General features: G+C 39.5%; 1 protein-coding gene across 2 annotated transcripts; it reads left to right on the forward strand.

The window, feature by feature from the left end:
* The first annotated feature begins 997 nt into the window (after positions 1-997).
* Positions 998-22,769, forward strand: LOC137635293 (zinc finger protein 271-like). 2 transcript variants are annotated; one of them, XM_068367758.1, is made up of 5 exons: positions 998-1,090; positions 10,022-10,149; positions 11,190-11,521; positions 12,313-13,131; positions 15,522-22,769. In XM_068367758.1, exons 3-5 carry the CDS (start codon positions 11,200-11,202, stop codon positions 17,237-17,239), a joined length of 2,859 nt encoding a protein of 952 aa, XP_068223859.1. In that variant the 5' UTR covers positions 998-1,090; positions 10,022-10,149; positions 11,190-11,199; the 3' UTR covers positions 17,240-22,769. The 2 variants fall into 2 exon arrangements, with proteins under 2 accessions (XP_068223859.1, XP_068223861.1); XM_068367760.1 differs by lacking the exon at positions 10,022-10,149 and having other exon boundaries at positions 1,003-1,090.
* The last annotated feature ends 685 nt before the right edge of the window (positions 22,770-23,454 follow it).

Here is a 23,454-nt window from a genome sequence, read left to right on the forward strand (position 1 = left end):
ATATATATATATATATATATATATATATATATATATATATATATATATATATATATATATATATATATATATATATATATATATATATATATATATATATATATATATATATATATATATATATATATAATGATACTGTAAAACCGTTTGTGTGCATTGATATAGCTCACCAAGCCAATCTTGGATGTACATAATTTCTCATATGCTGGACATATTACATGATGGTACGTGCGTGCTTACAGACAGACAGACACACACACACACACACACACACACACACACACATATATATATATATATATATATATATATATATATATATATATATATATATATATATATATATAAACTGTCCTACAAGAAAATTACATGTTAATGTTAAAGCTAAAGACGTGAACTATATAGAAGTAGGCCTATGCATGTTTTAGGAATAATAGGAATGATAAATGTTCCACATCTATAAAAAGACTAAAATACAACATTTCGTTGATATTAAAGAAAAATATACAAATAATATTACTTCAGGCGAATTAAATGACCTTCTAACATAACTCTATACAACTTTCCCTTTTTATCAAGTCCCGAATGGACAGGTTTTCTTAAGAAGTTGACTTCTTACAATACAACACAAATGCCTTTCGTCTTATCATTATAAAGAAATTAATGGATAAAAGACAACAACGATAACTAATTTAACATATTATTAATTAGAAATTAATATTTATAAATCAAATAGTTTTTGGTAGATTAACATTGTTTTATTATGAATGAACAGATTTTCTTAAGAAGTTGACTCCTTACAATACAACATGAATGCCTTTCGCCTTATCATAATAATAAAATTAACAAATAAAAGACGATAAATGGTAATTAATTTAACATATAATTAATTAGAAATAATTATTTATAAATCATATAGTTTTTTAGTAGATTAAATGTTTTATTTACATGAATGATAGTTTCGTACTATAACAAACATCTGTCATCTTTGGTTGTCTGGTTTTGTTTACAACGCAGCGGCGCAGATATACTCTTGTCGATTACTGATTATTTTTTCCTGTTTTTCCTTCCGTTTCCAACAATTTATTTGGTAAGGAATGTATTATTGATTATTATCTTTATTCATACATTTCATAAATAACGGGTGAATATTTGGGAAGAGCTTTTTATGGCGTAATATGGAGGTCCATAGCTGAGCCATTCCATTGAGCTACTGAAGGGCTATTTAGCCGTGAATTCCCATTCCATTGGGCTACTGAAGGTTTATCTAGCCGTGAATTCCCATTCTATTGAACTACTAAAGGCCTATTTAGCTGTGAAATCCCATTCCATTGGGCTACAGAAGGTCTATTTAGCCGTGAAATCCCATTCCATTGGGCCACAGGAGGTCTATTTAGCTGTGAATTCCCATTCCATTGGGCTACTAAAGGCCTATTTAGCCATGAATTCTCAGAATTATGTCCGGTGTGACCGTCTGAACAATCCCCCGGTCTCAGAATTCTCCTTGATAATCTGCGCATGCGCGAACATTAACGTTTGCCAGTGCATACGAGGTTGATGTTTTATTTTCCTGTAATGTTAGCGTGCGCAGCTCAACATTACCGCTTGCCAGTACATACGAGCTTGATGTTTTATTTTCATGCGAGCGAAGCGAGCTAATGGCGGAAAAGAACCATTATACAATGTCAAGGAGAATTCTGAGACCGGGGGATCGTTCAGACCGTCACACCGGCCCTACCTCAAGCATTGGCGTGATTCAATATTACAAATGGATAAGATTGCATTGCAAAAACAGCAGATTGTCTGTGGTTTTGGCTAAACCCTCAGGCTACTAACTTCTTTTGACGTAACATGGCCCATATACTGATGTAAACATAGGTACTCAAAAAGAAAAAAAATTTACCGGTGGTATATATGACGACAACCATATCCCATAACACCCTTATATTGAACCCTATTGCTAAGAATACGAGTCTAGTGGTGTCGCAGGGGGGGGGGGGATCCTCCTAACCTGTTCGGTAAGGACACGGCCTATAGGTTAGATTAGGTGGGGAAGTTTATGTTAGGCGGTATTCTATGCATGGGGAGGTCCTGTCCGTTGTTATACAAAGGCTCCAACTGAAATATTTTGTGGTTAAATATGATATTTATTTAATATTTTAGATTTTTGTACACCAACTGTATATAAAGTTCCACTGATTCTTCTGCGATCGTTACCTGTAAAGTTGCAGAATACACTGGCTATATGTTATTTTCTTAGGATGATACTTAAATTTCTCGTGGAACTAGAATTCACTATAAGAAATGGACGAGCGCTGGCTAGTTTGGCATTTTTCTATTTATGGTTAATTGGGGCTGGGGCATACACTGTAATAACATATCTATTGGTTAATTGTAATGTGGTTTATTTTTCACTCTAACTTAATTGTTTACATTTGAGAGACTGATGTGAGTTATTGCGACTGCGTTGGGTCCGATTGGTTTGGGGAGCTTTCTGTGTATTTACTAGGACATATCTGTCAGTTGTGTTTTTTAAACAGTTAACAGCTTACAAGTACTTGTTCATAAGTTGATGGATGTGCTTTTACAACACCTATCCCCCCCTCTTTTCTCTTCAGTTTCATGATGTCATCCGTATGTACAGGTTGTTCCCTGAAGGAGTGGAAGATATATTCCCTCTTTTTCAGGCAAAATAAACCTTCATATAAGTTCTTACAGAAACATGGAGTCATCCCTTTAGACGTTCAATACCCTTCCTGCCAACAGCCTTGCGTCTTTAGACCTCACATCAATTAGTAGGCTTGTAATCGATCCGTTAAAGTCGCTTAGAATGGAAAGCGTCGTGCATGCGGTTTTTCCGTAACCTAATTCAAGGGAACTTTCTTGGAAAATGCTCACGTTCAGGTGTGGGAAATACTCCTGTTTGTGAATCTTTTCTGTCAAAGGTACTTTTTGCATGGCACTATTACCTATAGCCTTGGTTTGACATTACAAACTTCGATTAACTGGAAGTCTTATTGTTCTGAAGTAACGGAAAATTACTGTCAGAGCTTAACCGGCTATTGGTGGACCTGGCATTGTTGTCGAAGTGGATGAAACCAAGTTTGGGAGTTCAAAATATAACAGAGGTAGACCTTTGTCTGGTGTGTGGGTGTTTGGTGGCAAGGAGCGGGAGAGCAAAATAATGTTAGTCGTTCCTTTGGTAGATCAACCAAGAAATGCAGAGACCTTTGTGCCCTTGATAAAACGTTATATCAAGGCGGGGAGGGTAATCCACAGTGATTCCTGGAGAGGGTACAAAGTTCTCGCCACTGAGATGTGCACCTCTCTGTAAATCATTCCTGAGACGGGTGCACATACCCAAAACATCGAAAGATTGTGGGGAGATATCGAAAGTTACGTTCTCCATGATTGAATGGAAAAAGAATATTTTTCAATATTAAACTTAGCCGGTGATCATATAGCTGTCAGCTCTGCTGCCCGACAGAAAAACCTAAGGACAAAATACGCCAGCGATCGCTATACAGGTGGGGGTGTACATCAACAGCGCCATCTGTCGAGCAGGTACTCAAGTACTCCATGTCAACACAGAACCAATTTTCTCTCTGTCGTGCCACTGGCAAGACCTACTAAATAAGCTGTTACTAACTGGATTTGTTTTCACAACTATTTGGTGAAGTACACTATTCCAGTTTTGAGCTTTCGCTATGCAGGGGTTTTATCTTCATCTCAAAACTTGAACTCGTTTTGGATAGATTCAATTATGGTGACAAAGAGAGTATGGACTCTCTTTCACTTTTAAATGGCCGACCCTTCCCTTAGACGGAAGTGTGTTTAGGTTTTTAGTAATTTTGCTTATCACGTTATAGATCTATATATTTTATATCTCTCCGCCTTTATTAGGCCTCTTCGATTAACTTTCCATTTATTTTAAACATATAAAAATAAATTTTTATGTTTTGTTTATATGCGACCTTTCCTGATAGTAGGCGGTCCTAACTTGGAACCGAAGTTAATCAACGTTGAGCCCGTTATATCGTATTTAACCTTTAAGAATTTAAAACTTTTTAAATTTAATGTTTTATGAAAGAATTTCTTTGATAGTCTTCGTACTGTTTTCAAAGATGAACTAACGTTTAGTTTTTTAGACTACGCAGTTGTTCACGTTCAGGACGTTGAACATGCGCTCTATCGTTACGATAGAGAGAGAGAGAGTGTATCACGGTTTCACTTTGCAGGAAGAGTAAATCGATTCTGACGTTTCGTTCATTCTTTCTTAGCTTAAATGGTTTAAATTCTAAATTAAAGGAACTTTTATTTGGAAAACCTTTCAGTTTTTTCCTTTAGCCATATAACATGTTTTTTTGACGATATATAATTGGGCTCTTCTCTTAGGTGCGAAATCAAGAGAGAAAGAGAGAGATAGATAGAGACGGAGGGAGAGAGAGGAAAAAATAAACGTTCCGTTCAAGCGGGTAACGTTGTTCTCGTGTACTCTCCTCCCTAGTCGCTGTACGGGGAAGAAGGTAAAACGTTTCTAGGGTTTTATTCTTGTCCCCAGGCTATGTGCGGTGAGAGATTGTAAACGTAGTTTACTTGAACTAGTGTTTAGTCTCTTTCCCAGCCACTGAATTCTTTATCCTTATATGTTTTCTGTTTTTGCTAGTATTAATGAGCTGCATTATACGACTGTTTTTGCAATTACTACCTTTTAATGAAGGGTAGAATTACGTGTTTCAGGTAGAAATCAGTAAAAGTTTTGATTTCAGTGAAATAAGTGCAAAACAGAAAATCGAAGTGATAAAGTGATATGCGCAAAGTGTTACAGTGTTGCGTCCGAGGGTTCGTCTGTTCGTGCCTGTCGTTCACCTAGTCCGGGACCTCTTGCAAGCTCCCAAGCCCAGGGGAGAAGTAATGTCGAACGACTTATGGGTTCGTCAGGCCTTGATCAACGAACAGACGTTTCCCTCCGTGGTTTCGGGCGTATCTACCCAAGATCGCCCCACCCACACAAAGACGAGAGAGCCCATTTACTTCTCGTCTGCGGAAGAGGTTTCTCGTAAGAAACCATGGACCAAGGTCTCGCAGCTTATTAAGTGCAAGTCGGTCCCTTCCGCGCAAGTCCAACGGCCCAGTTGTAGCCACTGGGTCAGTTCGGACTCGCTGCAGTCTTCCGACGACTGCTCACCTCCTTAGAGAGGCAAAGCGGTACCGCAACAGGCAGTAACTCCGTCTGTTGCCGCACCCGCTGTTGTAGACCCTGAGTGGTCTTTGCTGCAGTCTATGCAGACTCAGTTAGCTGCTGTTATGCAGGAGTATCGTGCGGAGAAAGTTGACGCTGCACCCGTTAGCCTACAACCTACCACGGTTGTGCGCCCAGCAGACGCTGAGGCTGCCTGCTCCCACACTCCAGCTGTGAGAGCTCCTCCACCCATGCGCAGTCGACCCTGCCAGACGCATGCTGACGTTCACAGACGCACGGAACCCTCCGTTGATGTTCGTGTGCTACCACAACAACAGGAGGGTGGAGTTAAGCTGCCGTGTTTTGACGCGGTGCGTCAACCTCCGCATTCTAGAGTTGTTTTGACTGCTCAGTATAGACAGTCAAAGTAGTCTCGAGTGAACACTGTATGTCCTCACGCTCCCGTTGTGGTTGACAGTTCAGTTGTTGACAGTTCGCAGTCTATCAAGCAGTTACATGACGTTGCCTTCTGGTCTGCTACTAATGCACCAGTGCTGTATGTCCTCACACACCTGTTGTGGTTGACAGTTCAGTTTTTGACAGTTCACAGACTGTCAAGCAGTTACATAACGTTGCCTTCTGGTCTGCTGCTAATGCACCAGTGAGACCCTCACTGAGATAACCTAGCTTTTCTCGGACAAGGTTCCTGTAGATGAGAAAGTGCTGTTCTCTCTCCTACTGATATTCCTTTGAGGACTCTGTCATTTGGAGAGGAGCCTTAAGCTGCTTAGCCTCCTATGGACTTTTATTAAATCATGATGATTTTTTAAGGATCTTCGTCCGGATCTTGTAACTGCTGCTCCTCGTTCGCCTAACGTCAGAACTTACACTAGGCCTAGCTACTTCGAAGCCGTTGTGGTTAAGCTAGTGCTCTCTCGCTCTCCTAGAGAGCGTTATGTTGGCTAGGCGACTGGTTTTTGCACCAGGAGGAGTTTTAGGGATACAGCCTTTGATTTCCCTTCTTTTAAACTGGCTTATAGAGCGAGAGTCTGATAGGACACGAGAGAAGTTCTCGGCTTGGGAGTTCATGCCTCTGCCCAGATAGACTTCTCAATTCTGGTAGACTCGCCCTGGCGCCTAGCCAGGAGACGCTCCAAGTTGTTTACAGGTCAACTTCTCAACTTTTGCGAGCCTTTGAAGTTTTGTTGTACTATTATGTCACACATAACAAGGCTTCCAGGGATGGTAAATGGTTCCGCCTCTGTCGCTAACCCCGTCTGTTGCCACACCTGCTCCCGTAGACCCTAAATAGGCTTTTCTGCAAGACATGCAGTCCAAGCTTGTGTCCTTGATAGAGGACTTTAATACGGAGAAGAACCTTCTGGCCAACAACCTTCCAACCGGTGGGTTGTGCGCCCTGTTGACGCTGAGGTATCCTACTCGCGTCTGCCAGTTGAGGTGGTTCCTCCACCGATGCGACCCAGTGTGGGTTGCCAGTCGCACGTTGACGTTAAGCGACGCTCGGAGGTGGTTGTTGACGTTCAGTGTCACTAGGAAGACGTTCAACAACCAGCAGAGGTGACTTGTTGTGACGCAGTGCGTCAACCTCAGCAGCCCGGTAGGGTGTTGACTGCACAACCCAGACAGTCTAGACAGTTTCGGGTTGACGCTGTACTTCCTCGCGCACCCATGGTTGTTGACAGTTCACAGACTGTGCAGCAGTGCCATGATATTGCGTCCGGCTCCGTCACGCATCCCCAGTGCGACCGGATTCAGCGAGTCAGACGTTGCCCACTCCGTTGCCGTTTCCTCATCAGTTTCGGATGAGGAACCCTCTGATGAGGACGTTGCTGAACAAGACGATCAACCCCCAGCCCTGCTATCCATCCAGAAGATGCTGAAGAAGGAACGCTGCCCAGTCAGGCTGTGGATGAGTCTGGTAGGGACCCTGTCATCCGTGGATCAATTTGTGTCACTAGGAAGACTACACCTCCGTCCTCTTCTATACCATCTAGCTTTTCACTGGAAAAAGGACAAGACGCTAGAAGCGGTCTCGATCCCGGTTTCCGGAAAGATAAAGTCTGGTCTGACTTGGTGAAAGGACTATATCAACCTTAGAGAGGGTCTTCCCCTGACTGTTCAGACTCCCAACCACGTTCTCTTCTCGGACGCATCGGACGTAGGCTGGGGTGCGACATTAGAAGGTAGGGAATGCTCGGGATTATGGAACTCGAGTCAAAGGACAATGCATTTCACTGCAAGAAGCTACTGGCAGTACGTCTGACCTGGAAAAGCTTCAGGTCTCTCTTTCAAGGCAAAGTGGTGGAGGTGAACTCGGACAACACCACGGCTTTGGCGTACATCTCCAAGCAAGGAGGGACCTACTCTCTGACGTTGTACGAGATCGCAAGGGACCTCCTCACCTGGTCAAAAGGTCTAGACATATCACTAGTAACGAGGTTCATCCAAGGCAACTTGAATGTCATGGCAGATTGTCTCAGTCGGAAGGGACAAATAATTCCAACAGAATGGACCCTCCACAAGGATGTATGCAAGAGACTTTGGGCCACCTGGGGCCAGCCAACCATAGATCTCTTCGCAACCTCGATGACCAAGAGGCTCCCAATATTTTGCTCACCAATCCCGGACCCAGCAGCAGTTCATATAGATGCCTTTCTCCTAGATTGGTCTCATCTAGATTTATATGCATTCCCTCCGTTCAAGATTGTCAACAAGGTACTGCAGAAGTTCGCCTCTCACGAAGGGACAAGGTTGACGCTAGTTGCTTCCCTCTGGCCCGCGAGAGAATGGTTCACCGAGGTACTTCGATGGCTAGTAGACGTTCCAAGAACGCTTCCCCTAAGGGTGGACCTTTTACGTCAGCCACGCGTAAAGAAGGTACACCAAGGCCTCCACGCTCTTCGTCTGACTGCCTTCAGTTTTCGAAAGACTCTCGAGAGCTAGAGGCTTTTCGAAGGAGGCAACCAGAGCGATTGCTAGAGCAAGGAGAACATCCACCCTTAGAGTCTACCAATCGAAGTGGGAAATCTTCCGAAACTGGTGCAAGTCAGTATCCGTATCCTCGACCAGTACCTCTGTAACTCAAATAGCTGACTTTCTCTTATATCTGAGGAAAGAAAGATCTCTTTCAGCTCCCAATATCAAGGGTTACAGAAGCATGTTGGCATCAGTCTTCCGTCACAGAGGCTTAGATCTTTCCAACAATAAAGATCTACAGGACCTCCTTAAGTCTTTTGAGACCTCGAAGGAGCGTCGTTTGGTTACACCTGGTTGGAATTTAGACGTGGTACTAAGATTCCTTATGTCAGACAGGTTCGAACTTCTACAATCAGCCTCCCTGAAAGATCTCACCTTTAAGACTTTTCCTGATATGCTTAGCCACAGCTAAAAGAGTCAGTGAGATTCATACCTTCAGCAAGAACATCGGATTCTCATCCGAAACGGCTACATGTTCTACAACTTGGTTTTCTAGCCAAACACGAGCTGCCTTCTCGGCCTTGACCAATATCGTTCGATATTCCAAACTTATCGTATGGTTGGAAATGAACTAGAAAGAGTCTTATGTCCTGTAAGAGCTCTTAAGTTCTGTTTAAAACCTTTACGAGGCCCGTCTGAAGCTTTATGGTGTTCAGTTAAGAATCCATCTTTGCCTATGTCTAAGAATGCTTTATCCTATTTTATCAGACTGTTATTACGAGAAGCTCATTCCCATCTGAATGAGGAAGACCAAGCTTTGCTGAAGGTAAGGACACACGAAGTTAGAGCTGTCACAACTTCCGTGGCCTTTAAACAAATTAGATCTCTGCAAAGTATATTCGACGCAACCTATTGGAAAAGCAAATCAGTGTTCGCGTCTTGTTATCTTAAGAATGTCCAGTCTCTTTACGAGAACTGCTACACTCTGGGACCATTCGTAGCAACGAGTGCAGTAGTGGGTGAGGGCTCAACCACTACAATTCCCTAATTCCATAACCTTTTTTAATCTTTCTCTTGAAATGTTTTATTATTGTTTTTGGGTTGTCCGGAAGGCTAAGAAGCCTTTCGCATCCTACTTGATTTGGCGGGTGGTCAAAGTCATTTCTTGAGAAGCGCCTAGATTAGAGGTTTTGATGAGGTCCTTTAGTATGGGTTGCAACCCTTCATACTTCAGCTCCTAGGAGTCGCTCAGCATCCTATGAGGATCGCGAGGCTCAGTAAGGAAGACGTACTTAAAAAGGCAGAGTAATTGTTCAAGTCGACTTCCTTACCAGGTACTTATTTATTTTATGTTTGTTATTTTGAATAACTGCTAAAATGAAATACAAAATACTTAGCTCATAATAATGTCAACATGTAATGCTGGTCTCTACCCACCCCCCTGGGTGTGAATCAGCTATATGATCACCGGCTAAGTTTAATATTGAAAAATGTTATTTTCATTAGTAAAATAAATTTTTGAATATACTTACCCGGTGATCATAAATTAAAGGACCCTCCCTTCCTCCCCAATAGAGACCCAGTGGGCAGAGGAGAAAATTGGTTCTGTGTTGACATGGAGTACTTGAGTACCTGCTCGACAGATGGCGCTGTTGATGTACACCCCCACCTGTATAGCGATCGCTGGCGTATTTTGTCCTTAGGTTTTTCTGTCGGGCAGCAGAGCTGACAGCTATATGATCACCGGGTAAGTATATTCAAAAATTTATTTTACTAATGAAAATAACATTTTATTCAATATTTATCATGTTATGTCTTAATGAAAATTATTATAAAATGTATTCTAAATGTTCAGTTTCAATTTTCAAAAAGTAGCAAACTAAAGTTTGTTGATTTCCCCAGCACAAGAGGTCCGAGCAGTTATATTATTTCCTGCTTCAAGCTGCACCCCCAACCACCTACCACAGGGTCAGCTGTAGTGCTCCCACCGTCGACGCAGGACCCTCTATCTTCGACCTCCCAAACTTAAGGTATGGATTTGTGTTGAAAACATTCTCCATTTAGTATAGCCTATATGTGAAAGTAAAAAATATCCCCAAGCTAGTGACCCACAAGGCTGGCGTACACAGCACATCCATGTACCGCTTGCCAGAATAGACGAGCTGTGAAGTAATGTAAATTTTGCGAGTGCAATGACTCACGATGGAACAAAAACCATTAGAAATAATGACCCAAAGGGCTGGCGTGTTTAAACGTAGAGGCAAGGGACAGTGACATTGCCTTATCAAGCAGGAGAATGCCTTAGAGACTGACCATATATACACATGATCAGTACCCAAGTTAGGACCAAGGAGGGCCAGCCAATGGCTGTTGATGACTGAGCAGATAGACTTATAGGCTCCCCCAAACCCACCATCCTTAGCTCAAAAGGATGGTGAGGCTGCAGCAATCAAAGGAACTAAAGAGTTTGAGTGGGACTTGAACCCCAGTCTGGCGTTCACCAGTCAGGGACGTTACCACATCTATTTGTGATTTTGTATGATTTGTTATAAGTGGCAGCCTCGATACTTCTCTCAGTTCCATATTACAGTATACCTTTTATATAGCAAGATTTATTACAGTACGTACTTTTTTTTAGTACCATACTTAGGGAACTTCATTAGCCTCCCCACTTGTCGTGGTAAGAGGTAGTTTCAGTGTAAGTACTAGAACTAAGGTGGGCCATGCGTCGGGCCAGATTGCGACCATGCGAAGGTCAGTACCTGCACGTAAGTGTAACTAGGGAAGTGCTTAGTCGGCGTATCTTACCTTTTAGATTAAATGGTTGAAGCAATGAACATCATTGATTGTTATAGTAATTCTATTATGAAAATTGCTTTACATGTTGGCAATGATATTATGGAAATGTATGAGTTTGATAACAAGAAATATTAAAATAAATTTGGAAAGTGACATGATAAAATCTCAGAGACTTAATAATTTATTACTAGAGACGTATAATTACGCTTTATCTAATCGGAAGAGAAGTTAATGTGAGGAAAGTCACAGTTTGATCTTTGGTTCATTCCAGGTCTAATGGTATGGAGGACTCAGACGGAGTTTCGAGTGGTGGTGTTCCCGACATCACTCAGTTCCTCAGCGTGTGCATGGCCGAAGATGACGTAGTTAACGGCGATGAGGACTGCATCGTTGGGGTCGAAGAAGAGGCCGATCTGTCGGATCCGAACGAAGAGCCGAGAGACGAGACGGAATACAACGAAAATGACGTGGTGGTGAAGGTAGAAGAGCCAATCCACTCCGATTATGAAGAAGATCCGGAGAAATACAATTATTGCATGGCAGTGCAGTATAACGACGAGTTTAGGACTATGTTGGAGAATTCTTTCATGATAAAACAAGAAGGTGAGCTAAGAAATAAGGATGTCTGTTTATTTATTTGATGAAGGTTTTCGTAATACAAACCTTAGACCATTAACAGGGGTATTAATAAGCCCAGAACGGCCATTAAGCTTTTTAACGAGGTAAGAATAGGTGGCTGTCGGGTAGTGGATAAGGCTGGCCCACCCAACAGGTATACTATTTGTTGGTAGTTAACTACCTCGTTGAATTTCAACGGCCATTCCACCCATCGCTGAGGTCCTACTATCAAAAGAATTGTTAGTACAGTATAGTTAGGAAAATTACAAATTACTTTAAAAATTTGTGATTTCACCATAGGTGTACTTTGAGAATGCCACATCTTTCTATGTCAACATGGAGTGCCAGCGACACCAAGCTATCTGAGGCTTTTTTTGACATCGAGACACATCAATTGATTTGGAATGTGCACAGACATACATGAACGAAACCTATGTTGTAAAGAGGCGTTTCTCCTGAATATAATGTGTGAAAAGTTTCCTGTTAGTGAGGGACAGTAGCCGAGTATTTGTTCTCAATAAGGAAGTTTTGTAGTATCTGGTGTGGAAGGATAAGATTGATTGTTTTTATTATTATTATTATTAGTAGTAGTAGTAGTAGTAGTAGCTAAGCTACAACCCTAGTTGGAAAAGAAAGTTGCTATAAGCCCAAGGGCTCCAACAGGGAAAATAGCCAAGTAAGAAAAGGAAATAAGGAAGCAGATAGAATAGTGTGCTCAATTTTAGATCAATTTTAAATGTAATTCCACCTCTTAAGACATGTTTTCCATTTGCTAGATGAAGTCTTCAAGCTGTCAGGCAAGGAGTGCCTTGTATGTGGCAAAACAGTTTCCAGAAGCAAGATGAAAGTACACATGCGTACGCACACGGGAGAGAAGCCGTACGAGTGCGACGTTTGCAACAAGCGTTTCGCCAGGTCGGATAAACTCATCACCCACAAGAGGATCCACAGCCCGGAAAAGCCCCACGTGTGTTTTTGCGGGAAGCAGTTCCGACGGCTGGACCACCTGAAGGATCACATCAAAACGCACGACCTCAACGATGCGGACCGAGACGCCCTGCTCGAAAAAGCTAGAAATTGCCGATTCAACGGCAACGTCAGGAAGGCCGTGACCACGCAAGTACGTCCGCCCGGCGCCTTCACTTGTACGGAGTGCGGCATGTCGTTCACCCAGAGCTACAAGTTCAAACGTCACTTGCGCGTGCACACCGGAGAAAAGCCGTACGTCTGTTTCTGCGGTAATAAGTACACTCGTTCGGAAGGGCTGCGCAGGCATCAGCTGAACTTCCACGGCCTTGATAAAAACAATTGTGTAGTAGGTGAGGTGCCGATAAGACTATTTCCGGAGGTCATTTTGCAAGTGGACCAACAGCTCCCCGGCAACGTGGACTTGAATGTTCCCGGAAGTTTAGAGACCCTAGTGAAGGCAGAGCACGACGAGACTGATGCCGAGCTCAGTCACGAAGTTGTCTTGGAGAGGGTGGACGGAATGGAAGGCTCAGAATCGGAAGGGGGTTACAACAATCTCGGCGAAGCCGATCTGGATGAACCCAATCTCGGCGAAGCCGATCTGGATGACAGCATGAGTCAGAGTGGTATGTATAACTTTTTATTTAGTGAGTTCTGTAAAGTTAGATTCTTAGCAGATTATGTGATATACTTTATTTTGTTATTCGAAAATAATTGTCTTGGAAGTTATGAAGACTGTTGCAATAGGTTATTTGTTCCTACACAAATACAAACCCTCGTGCTTCAATAGGAGTATTGTATTTCTTTTGTGAAGTTGGGACAGCCATTGGAAATTTATCTAGCTACATATAACTACCGACGGGTGGTGGGTAAACCCCACTCTCCTGTCAGGCCGCTAGACAGTCGGTTTTGATTTCGGCTACAGCAGTACACACGCACCCTTGCTGCCTTTCAATTCTTGACTTATAAATTTTTGCTTTTGCCTTGTAGAGTAAATAGATAAGTGTGCAACCATGCTGTTGTATTAGGGTTAACCTGGATAAATTTAATGAAAAGTACTATATTATGGAGTAGTTTCTGGACAATATAATACAGTACCACAAATGTGTGGCAGGTTTATATTTATTATTGTTATTATTATTATTACTTGCTAAGCTACAACCCTAGTTGGAAAAGCAGGATGCTATAAGCCCAGGAGCTCCAACAGGGAAAATAGCCCAGTGAGGAAAGGAAACAAGGAAAAATAGAATATCTTAAGAACAGTAACATCACCTAAATAAATATTTCCTATATAAACTATAAAAACTTTAACAAAACAAGAGAAGAGAAACTAGACAAAACAGTGTACCGTCAAGCAAGAGAACTCTAACTTGTTTGTAATCTCTTCACCCTTATTCATTTTTGAAGGGAGCTCATTGCTGTTTGCAGTCATCCCTTTGGTATGAGTGGCAGTTTGACGATGACAACTTAAACACAAGGAAGTTTATATTCCTTGGGCATCAATGGTCTACTGTTAGCAGAACAATGTCTCTTACTGCCAGGACTTCTAAGACTGCCCTTGTGTCGTCTGCATGACTCCTGCTTTCAGCTGTGGCACCTGTTGGTGTTGTCTCTGCTGCTTCAGTAGAGGGCCCTTTGGACTTTCTCTGTTCTAGCATCGTCATTGGTTTTCGAAAAAGGCCAGCAAGAAGCAGCAAGTGTGCTCCTCCCCTTCTAGTTCTTCCTCCTCGTGGGCCTTGTCTTTGTTATATTCTTCAGATGTTGTTATTTCTAAGAATAAAAAGAAAATAACATATAAGTCAAGGAAGTTAAATCGATAGGAGTCGTGCAAGACTCCGATGGTTCTCTCCCTACTTACGAGGGAGAGAGAGAGTGCGGGACGGAAAACTAAGTTTGGAATGCGTTAGGTACAGGAGTTATGCTCTTGCTTTACTGGTGCTCAGTCTTGTATTAATTTATTATGCAGAAAGGAATTGAATATTATTAAAAGGAAATAATTAGATGATGGAGGGCACCATCTTCCTCCTCTTCCATCTCCGGGACGATTGTGGTACACTCGGTCTCTGCCCCTGAGGATACTGTACTTTGGTTCTGAAGGGATGGAAATTGGCTCGTGTCGGGAGAGAGGAAATAGCGATTGGTCTATTAGCTTTTACAACTAACGAGACATATGAATTCCCAGCACACCTCGCTCTGAGGAAATGCACCCTGTCACACCCTTACTGTGCGGTGAGTTCCTGTATGTAGTCCTGTTCACCACTTCTGCAATCTCTCCCTACACTATCTGTTTGGTTACTTGTCGCACAGAAATTGTGTGACAAGGTGCACTTTATCAGAGCGAGGTGTGCCTTTAATTCCTGTGTCCGGCTGTACATTATCATCTTTGACCTGTTATTTCCCCATATGGCCAGTCCACGCGCTGGGAAGTTGTTATGCCCTCGTTTGACCGGGAACCAGAGCAAGTCGGTGTTTAGTTAACTAATAGGAAAGGATTCAGGTTTGTTTATAGTCATGGAAAAGTACAAATTACTTTTAAAGATTTATGATAGTTTCTTTTAGCTTTTTTGTATGATAATGAATGACTTTTGGAACATGGAAATTTTAATTGATCCAGCGTCGAAAATCAACTTTCTACAGGAAAGTATCGAGTAGGTCTTCACTGGCCCCGTTGGTGTACCAATGACTTTTTAGAACTGGCAGTAGGTCTTTGTGTTAGAGTGGCTTCAAGTGTTATAACATGAGATTCATCTATTCCTTGTCTTTGAAGGGCTTTCATTTCTGCTGAAGTTTTGACAAAATCATTGTTATGATATTGTAGTAATTTTCTTCTGGATTTTCAGGTACAGTTCTGGTGTAGCTTTGATAATCACTTTTTTTGTAGGTAAATTAGTCTGAAAGAGTTGAGCAGTTGTTGAATGATTATCATGTAAAATCCTTTCTAATTTTGATGTATTTTAAGTACTGTACTGCCAGCATGTCATTAGTCAGTTTTGTTTACATACCTCTTTATTTTCAGGGGACTTGTCCAATAAAGACTGCCCTATTTGTGGGAAAAGTGTATCAAGGAGCAAAATAAAAGTCCACTTGAGAACGCACACCGGTGAGAAACCGTTTCAGTGCGACATATGCCACAAGAGCTTCGCGCGCTCTGATAAGCTCACGTGCCACAAAAGGATCCACACGGGTGAGAAACCTTACATCTGCTTCTGCGGGAAGCGGTTCAGCCGAATAGATCACATGAAAATGCACGCCGCCATACACAAGGTGGACGGCAGTAGACTCGATGTTATGCTGGAGGAAGCCAGAAATAAGGACTTGATAAGCAAGGGACTTCCTTTGCCTATCCACTCTACCTCCCCATTTACCTGCTCCTACTGTGGGGTGACTTTCACCCAGAGTTATAAGTATAAGCGGCACTTGCGCGTCCACACGGGAGAGAAGCCGTACGAATGCTTCTGCGGTAGTCGTTACTCGCGTTCTGAAAGGCTCCGCAGGCATCAGATCAAGTGTCACGGATTCCCAGAGAAAATCGTCTCCCGGAATGGAGTTTCCACGAACGTGATGCCCGAGGTTTTATTGCAGGTTAAGGAGCCTGTAAGCGGTGTTTCCTTTGAGGTGAATGAAGCCGGTATGTTAGAAGCCACGAATTGTAACGCTCAGCCGGAAGTCAAATCAGAAATGGGTCTTAATATTGGCAGTGCAATTCCTCCACCTTCTTTTGGGACTTTAGCAGATATCGAGCACGTCATGAGAGAAGTGATTGTGGAGCAGGTGTCCCAGCCAAAACCGAAGCCCGTTAAAGAAAGTGGAGTACACTGCTGTGAATTCTGTCCAAAGACTTTCAAAAAGGCTCACAAACTAGGTCTTCATCGAAGAATTCACACAGGGGAGAAACCTCACCTCTGCTCTTCGTGCGGCAAGGCCTTTGCTCGTAGAGATCACATGCTAAAGCACATGAACATACATTTGAAAAGAAGGAAATTCTCACTTATGAATGCTGCGAATGCAGGGGCTGAAGGACAGAATCTCTTTGAGAATTCCTCGAATGTAGAGGGTGAAGAAGACCTTAGGTCCTGTGAAAACATCACCGACACAGAGGTCGAGGAACATAATTCAAGTGTGGACGATGTGAAGATGGGTGGAAATCCCGACGAAGAGGATGGGGATTCAGAGCGGGAGAAAATGCAGGGCGAAGAAAGTGACACCACTGAAAATAAGGAGGGGGACGCGACCCAGATCAAAACGGAAGGCAAAGAATTGCACGTGTGTAATATATGTGGACATGCTTTTAGGAAGGTATACAACCTTCAGTCGCACATGCAGATTCATACAGAGAGAACACTTTTTGAGTGCGGTGTTTGTAGTAAACAGTTCAAAGTGAAAAAGAATTACGAAGCACACTTACTAAATCACGAACAACAGATGGATCTCTCGGAGGAGATCATAGAGCGATCGGACCTCAAAAAAGCGCGATCTCAGCGAGCGCAGTGCACAATCTGCGGCAAGTGGTTGGTCTCCATGAGCAGTTTGGAAACGCACATGCGATCCCACACGGGGGAGAGACCGTTCCAGTGCAACGTGTGCGAACACGCTTTCATTCGGAAGTCCGACATGCTGCGGCACATGAAATCACACACGGGAGAGAGGCCTTACGAATGCATTCATTGTCTGACTACGTTTTCCAGGAAGGACAAGCTTGCATTTCATTTGAAAAAACATGAGGAAAGTACATAGTACAGTACTGTAGTTATGTCAATGGTTAATGTTTCTTATAAATGTACAGAGTATGTCTAATATAAATAAGATTTTATTGTATCCAGTATTTTATACTAGTCAAGAGTTTAGTATTTGGAATAACATAACGTTATGTAGCCAACCTTTATATACTTGTATATACAAGAGAGTTTTTGTGCACATATATTTGTATAGCTTGTTACATCGTTAATCTTAGGTCGTTGAAATGTGTCAGAGGATTATACATTTGTGGATCTGGTGCCTCCTTTCCCCGAAAATTTCTCTCTGGGTATTTTGAAGTATTGGAATTTTATCAGAATTTAAACATACTCTGTCTTCTTTTTTTCTTTTGTGGTGGGCCTCTTGTCGTCTTTGTAAATTCACAGCGTTGGTTCGTAGATATTTATTCAGATGTTTATATTAGTCGAGAACATTCTCCGAGCATTTTCGGAAAAGATTTTCTTATACTATTTCTTCCTCAGATTTATGAAATTTATGATTTTTACTAATGCCCTTATACCTCGTCAGAAGTAGTTTATAGTGCGACCTGATAATAATATAATTGTTTTCAATTCGTACTTTTAACAGATCCTACAATTTGCATGTTAAAAAGAGTAACCATGCCTTTAAGGCTCACTTTGCAAATCATTCTTTTGTTTTCATTGAAACTTTCTCTTGATGCAATAACCTCAAATGTCAAAGTTATTTTAGCTTGTTCAGCGTTTATGGCAACTTCTGCCTCACAGACTTGGTTGCTTCACAGAATGTGCTTTTGACAATTATTCTCTACAGTACTACAATTAACATTATTGAATTGATACACAATCTAATTAAATAAACATATGAAAACTTATTTGAGAAAGGTACCCATTAATATAATATTTTTTTTCTCCTATAACTCACAGTGAAACGACAGATCGCAGGAGATAGGAAAAGTGTGTAATGTCGAACAAGATATCGGTCTTTTCTATGCGAAATGTGGCGACCATTTTCTATTGCTAGTTTGCTTGCCGTAATACTGTAATTCGATATTCGTTTAGCAATCTTGCACTGGGTGTAATGACGTTATTCAAAATTACAAGATACATTAGAGTAATACCTCGGGTTACGAAATTAATTCAATCTGGAGTGGCTTTCGTAACATGATTTTTTCGTATAATGATCGATTGATTGATTGATTAATTTGAGGTTTTCTGGCATCCTGACATCTTATGTCATTGATGCCGATCGTATAATGAAATACAATGAAATAGACTATTTTATTTGTATAATGAAATAGTCAAATATATTTGAATCATTAAATAAATTATCACAAATTTCGTTATGTATCCTGAGTTTTTTTTCTTAAGAAGAGACAAAAAAATCTTTGTATGTCATTTCCTACAATGAGTGTTTCGTATAAAGAAACTTTTGTATCCTGAGGTATTACTGTATTTATCTTTGGAAAATGAACTTTTACTTTATTTTGCGAGAGAAATTACGATAATGAGACATTGCTTTCTCGTAGGTCACAGATAGTATAAATAATGTTTATAAATACAATATATTTTAGGGGAAAGAGGCACAAATATATGCATACAGTATATATATATGTATGTGATGGATAAAGTATATATTATTTTATATGTTAGTCTGTAAAATCATTCTCGTAATAAACTTATGCAAAGTTTTCAATAATGTTGATCGCTGAATTATTTTTTTTTTTTTTACAGTAAGTTAAGTTTTTTGTTATTTAAGTACTGAGTATAAACTAATGTCCAATTCAAAGTTATAATTTATATCTTTAGTTTTGCCATTATGTTCTCAATCGATTATTCTTCATTCCAAGAAAATAATATAATCCGTGTCTATATTTTAGAAGCCGTTCTCGTGAACCTACACCTTGTTAATGAACGTTTTGGAAAGTGGCTTGTCGATGTACAAGATATTGTTCTCTCGTCCACATTCCACTCTTAAACTGTACGTACATATGCTAATGACCAGACACCCTATGTGTGTAGTCCCTGTTCATTTAGGTGTTTAGTGTTACAATCAAAACCATATTGTAACCTGCGATTATTAAGTTAGTATTTCTTACAAGTTGAGAATGCAGAAATTATGTTACAATCAAAATCATTTTGTAACCTGTGATTAAGTTTGTATTTTTTACAAGTTGAGAATGCAGAAATTATGTTACAATCAAAATCATATTGTAACCTCCGATCAAGTTTGTATTTTTTACAAGTTGAGAGTGCAGAAATTATGTTACAATCAAAATAATTTTGTAACCTGTGATTAAGTTTGTATTTCTTACAAGTTAAGAATGCAGAAATTATGTATTTATTCATTTTATATAGAGTAATAGATTTTTATAAATTGTGCAATATATATTGTTATAGTTTATATGATTATAATGGTATTTATGTAAAGGGATCTCTAGATTTTATTGAAAAAGAGTATTTATCCTTTGTTGAGAAGTCCAGCTGTTTGTCGTTTTTTATAATTTAATGTTTATATCGTGAATATGGGCTGGTTGATTCGTAATTTGAGGTTGCTGTGTTGTAAGCCAACTTCAAGAGAGGGTTTTTTCCAAAAGCTATGAATATGAAACATAAATGCATTACCTTATTGTATGTAATGTACAAACTAATAGGTGTAGCGAAAAGAAACAAGTAGGAAATATATTTATCGAAGCTCAAGCAAGGACATTGTATGGAATTTTAAGTTTTAAATAGTGTATTATCCAAATGTAATTATAGTACCTTGATCGCTTTCGTTTTTATCGAGAAGCTAGTTGGCAGAGCATTGTCGGTATTATATATCGTAAGAATCTTTTACAAATTAGTTTTTTAATTTTCTTGCCGACTAAATTTCGTCCCGGTAATTACGGCATGTTGAAAGTATTTCATCGCTCGTATGGTCTGTATACTGTTTATCAAGTTTTCATTTGCAGGTTGCTTGTGATGAAATAATCTTCAGTAGAGTATAATCATTTACAGCAGTCTATTTTAACAATTTTTCAACTGAAATCTAACCGAGGGCCTTTGCGTCAATGGTCGTAGATGATGATGATTCTTTCAAACCAGAAGTTATGAAAGTAAAACGGTATAGTCTCTCGCAAGTAGAACTTCAAATATGTACAGAAGGTTCTTAACTTACAAGCTTAATAGGTTCCAAGAAGTTAATGTAAGTCGAATTATTTTGCAAAATTAATTTTGTTAAATTTCGGTCTACGGTAAACCTAGCCTGACTATTCCATTCATATGATTTCCAGCTACAAAAGTCAACAAATAATCCCGTTCCATATGTAATAAATGTCAATTTATTTTATTAAATGATATAATATTGGTTTACAATATTTCTTTATCTTATTACAGTATAGGAACTCTTGATAAAATATCCGAGATTTATGATTTCAGTCGAATTTGTGTTTGTATCTCCGAGTGTTTGCAAATTGAATGTTTGTGAGTTAACCCTTTTACCCCCAATGGACGTACTGGTACGTTTCACAAAACTCATCCCTTTACCCCCATGGACGTACTGGTACAGCCTTGCAAAAAAACAGCTATTTACATTTTTTTTTTTTGCATATTTTTGATAACTTTATGAGAAACTTCAGACATTTTCCAAAAGAATGAGACCAATCTGACCTCTTTATGATGAAAATTAAGGCTGTTGGAGCAATTTAAAAAATATATATTGCAAAATGTGCTTGAAAAAAAGAAAACCCCTGGGGGTTAAGGGTTGGAAAGTTCCAAATAGCCTGCGGGTAAAAGGGTTAAGGACCTTCTGTATACCAGATTTCCCAAAGCTTTTGTAAAACGTTTTCTATTGAAAGTAAACTGTCCGGTGGAATTTATTAAATTTATGTTGCCTTTAGTCAATTTTTTCATATACAGCATAGCTATTTTGTAATCGGCAGATCAGGGTTTACGCCCGGTTAGATTCATGTTGATTGCCTACCTAAGTACAGTAAAGGAACTAGACCTAAAGAGAAGAAATATTTTATAATTTTCTTTTTATTTATTTATATAGTCTTTAAAATAATTTATTTAAAGTTAACCCTTCTAATTTTTATATTTCACAGATTCCAGGACAATCAGTAATGTACGTTTTTGTGGGTTACACCTACTTATCAATGAATCTATTTAGGTTAGAATTTATTTATGTTCTCAAGCAAAATATCCTGAAGAATAAAAGATGTAGTTTATTTTAACTTTAGTTAGAATTATGAGCTGGAAGTCGGAATATTTTTATTCACATAGAAGCAGGATTAAGATTTTAAATTCAGACACTGATTGTGTGAGACAATAAAGTGGGGAAGAACTATTAAATGCCAAAACACTTACATTATTGTAAAAGAAATATCTCGTAGAAAAATAATATGAAGAATAATATTTCGACATCAAAAGGCCTCTGGTTTTATCAAAATATCTAACCTTTTAACATATTTAACTTTTAAATGTTCAGGAATTTTCAGTTTTATCAAGTGCTAAATATTCTCTAGCATGTTCCCTTAGCTGCATTGATCTGTCTTCAACTTGTTTAATCCCTTTTGAAGGAACAGATCTCTCCGGCAAAATCAATGAGAGTCAAGATAAAACATTAAAATTTTTATTTTCAAAATTATTCATAAATATTTTTAATCTTTCCATAAACTGAAAGTTTTTTTTTGTACAGTACTCCTCTTAATGGTGTTTTTATTTTATATTTTAATTTATACAAGTTTATTCTTTATAAATTTTTTTTGTTTGATTCTGTATTGTTGGTAACAAATTTCATAAAATGTATGACAACAGTACTTAATTTTGTATGTTAAACATTTCAACCAAATTTATATACAGTACTTGGAAAGTGGCTTGTAAAACTCAATTTATCTACAGTACTTGGAAAGTGGCTTGTAAAACTCAATTTATCTACAGTACTTGGAAAGTGGCTTGTAAAAATACATTACATTTTATATTCTTTTAAAGAATCTCCTAAATGTACAATATACCGATTATATAAGCAACTGTAGCCATATATACATTATTAAAAGTAATGCAGAAAATTTAGGATATTAGATATCCAGTAATGACAAAATATACAATATTTGTTTTTTATTACAAGATTTTTAGCATAATTTCACTAATAGAAGAAATTAAAAAATTTATCTGTAATTTTGTTAAATATTATTCCTGTCAAATCGTAATTCTCTACTATGTTTTCATCAATGCTCTATTATTTTTTAAATACAATTTGTTATGGGTAAATAATGTGATATCCAAACTATGTATCCACTTAGTATGTGAAATGTTGCAATAGTTATGAAATGTAAGGGACTGCAATTCTGAACAATCCTCTTTTCCCCCCTTTGTTCATATCTCACAGAAACATTGATGGACCAAGCGCGAGAGAGCGCACACACACCTTTTTGATAGTGCTGTAGTTCTGAGTTTGGTCATAAGCATTCATATTTACTTTTAAGAGATATTTTAACTGAATTTTATATATACCCATGTGATGTTATCTAGAATTCTCAGTGTGTCACAATAAAGACACTTTTGGTTATGGTGAAGAGTATTATTGAACTATCTTTTAAGTGTTTTGCAGGGAGGACGGTTTGAAATTCCAACGTAAGGGAGGTCACCGCCCATAGATTGTATTAACTTTTAGTTATAACGAAAAATTTGTCAAGATAATAGTCGCTTTAAAAGCAGCGATGGTAGTCTCTAAGCAAGCAATAGAACATTGTATTGGTTTTATAACCACTTTTGCTTGTGTATGTATCAACGTGACCGATGTCCCAAATCGAAATTATTTCCTTCAAAGTAATCCTCTGCTTAAAACAATTATTCTACCTCAAAATTATCATACCTAATCCAGGAAATTGCACATCAAATGCTGTGTTGACAGTTACACTTTCCGTCATTTTATGTCAAATGTAAAATTATAGTCGACTGGACAGTAACTGCGCAGTTGCACCTATACAGCTTGTCTGCCTCGGCAGACTCAAATGGCTGTTCCCGTCCGTTTTCTAAACCAATGCCCATCAATCCGAGAATGCTGTATACAGTACTGTAGATTACATACCTAAGGAGACTGTCAAGAAGTCCAGACTTAAGGATAACCACTCCAGTGGCAAGTTCATCAGGACAGCTCAAGAGTTGGGCCACTGCAGCTTTTGTCAGGACATAATCGGACTTGTACACTTCTATCACACACTATCGCACATTCTACATCAAGGCTGGTCCATC

The sequence above is a fragment of the Palaemon carinicauda genome, unplaced genomic scaffold, assembly GCF_036898095.1.
Source record: "Palaemon carinicauda isolate YSFRI2023 unplaced genomic scaffold, ASM3689809v2 scaffold111, whole genome shotgun sequence".
Taxonomy (NCBI): Eukaryota; Metazoa; Arthropoda; class Malacostraca; order Decapoda; family Palaemonidae; genus Palaemon; species Palaemon carinicauda.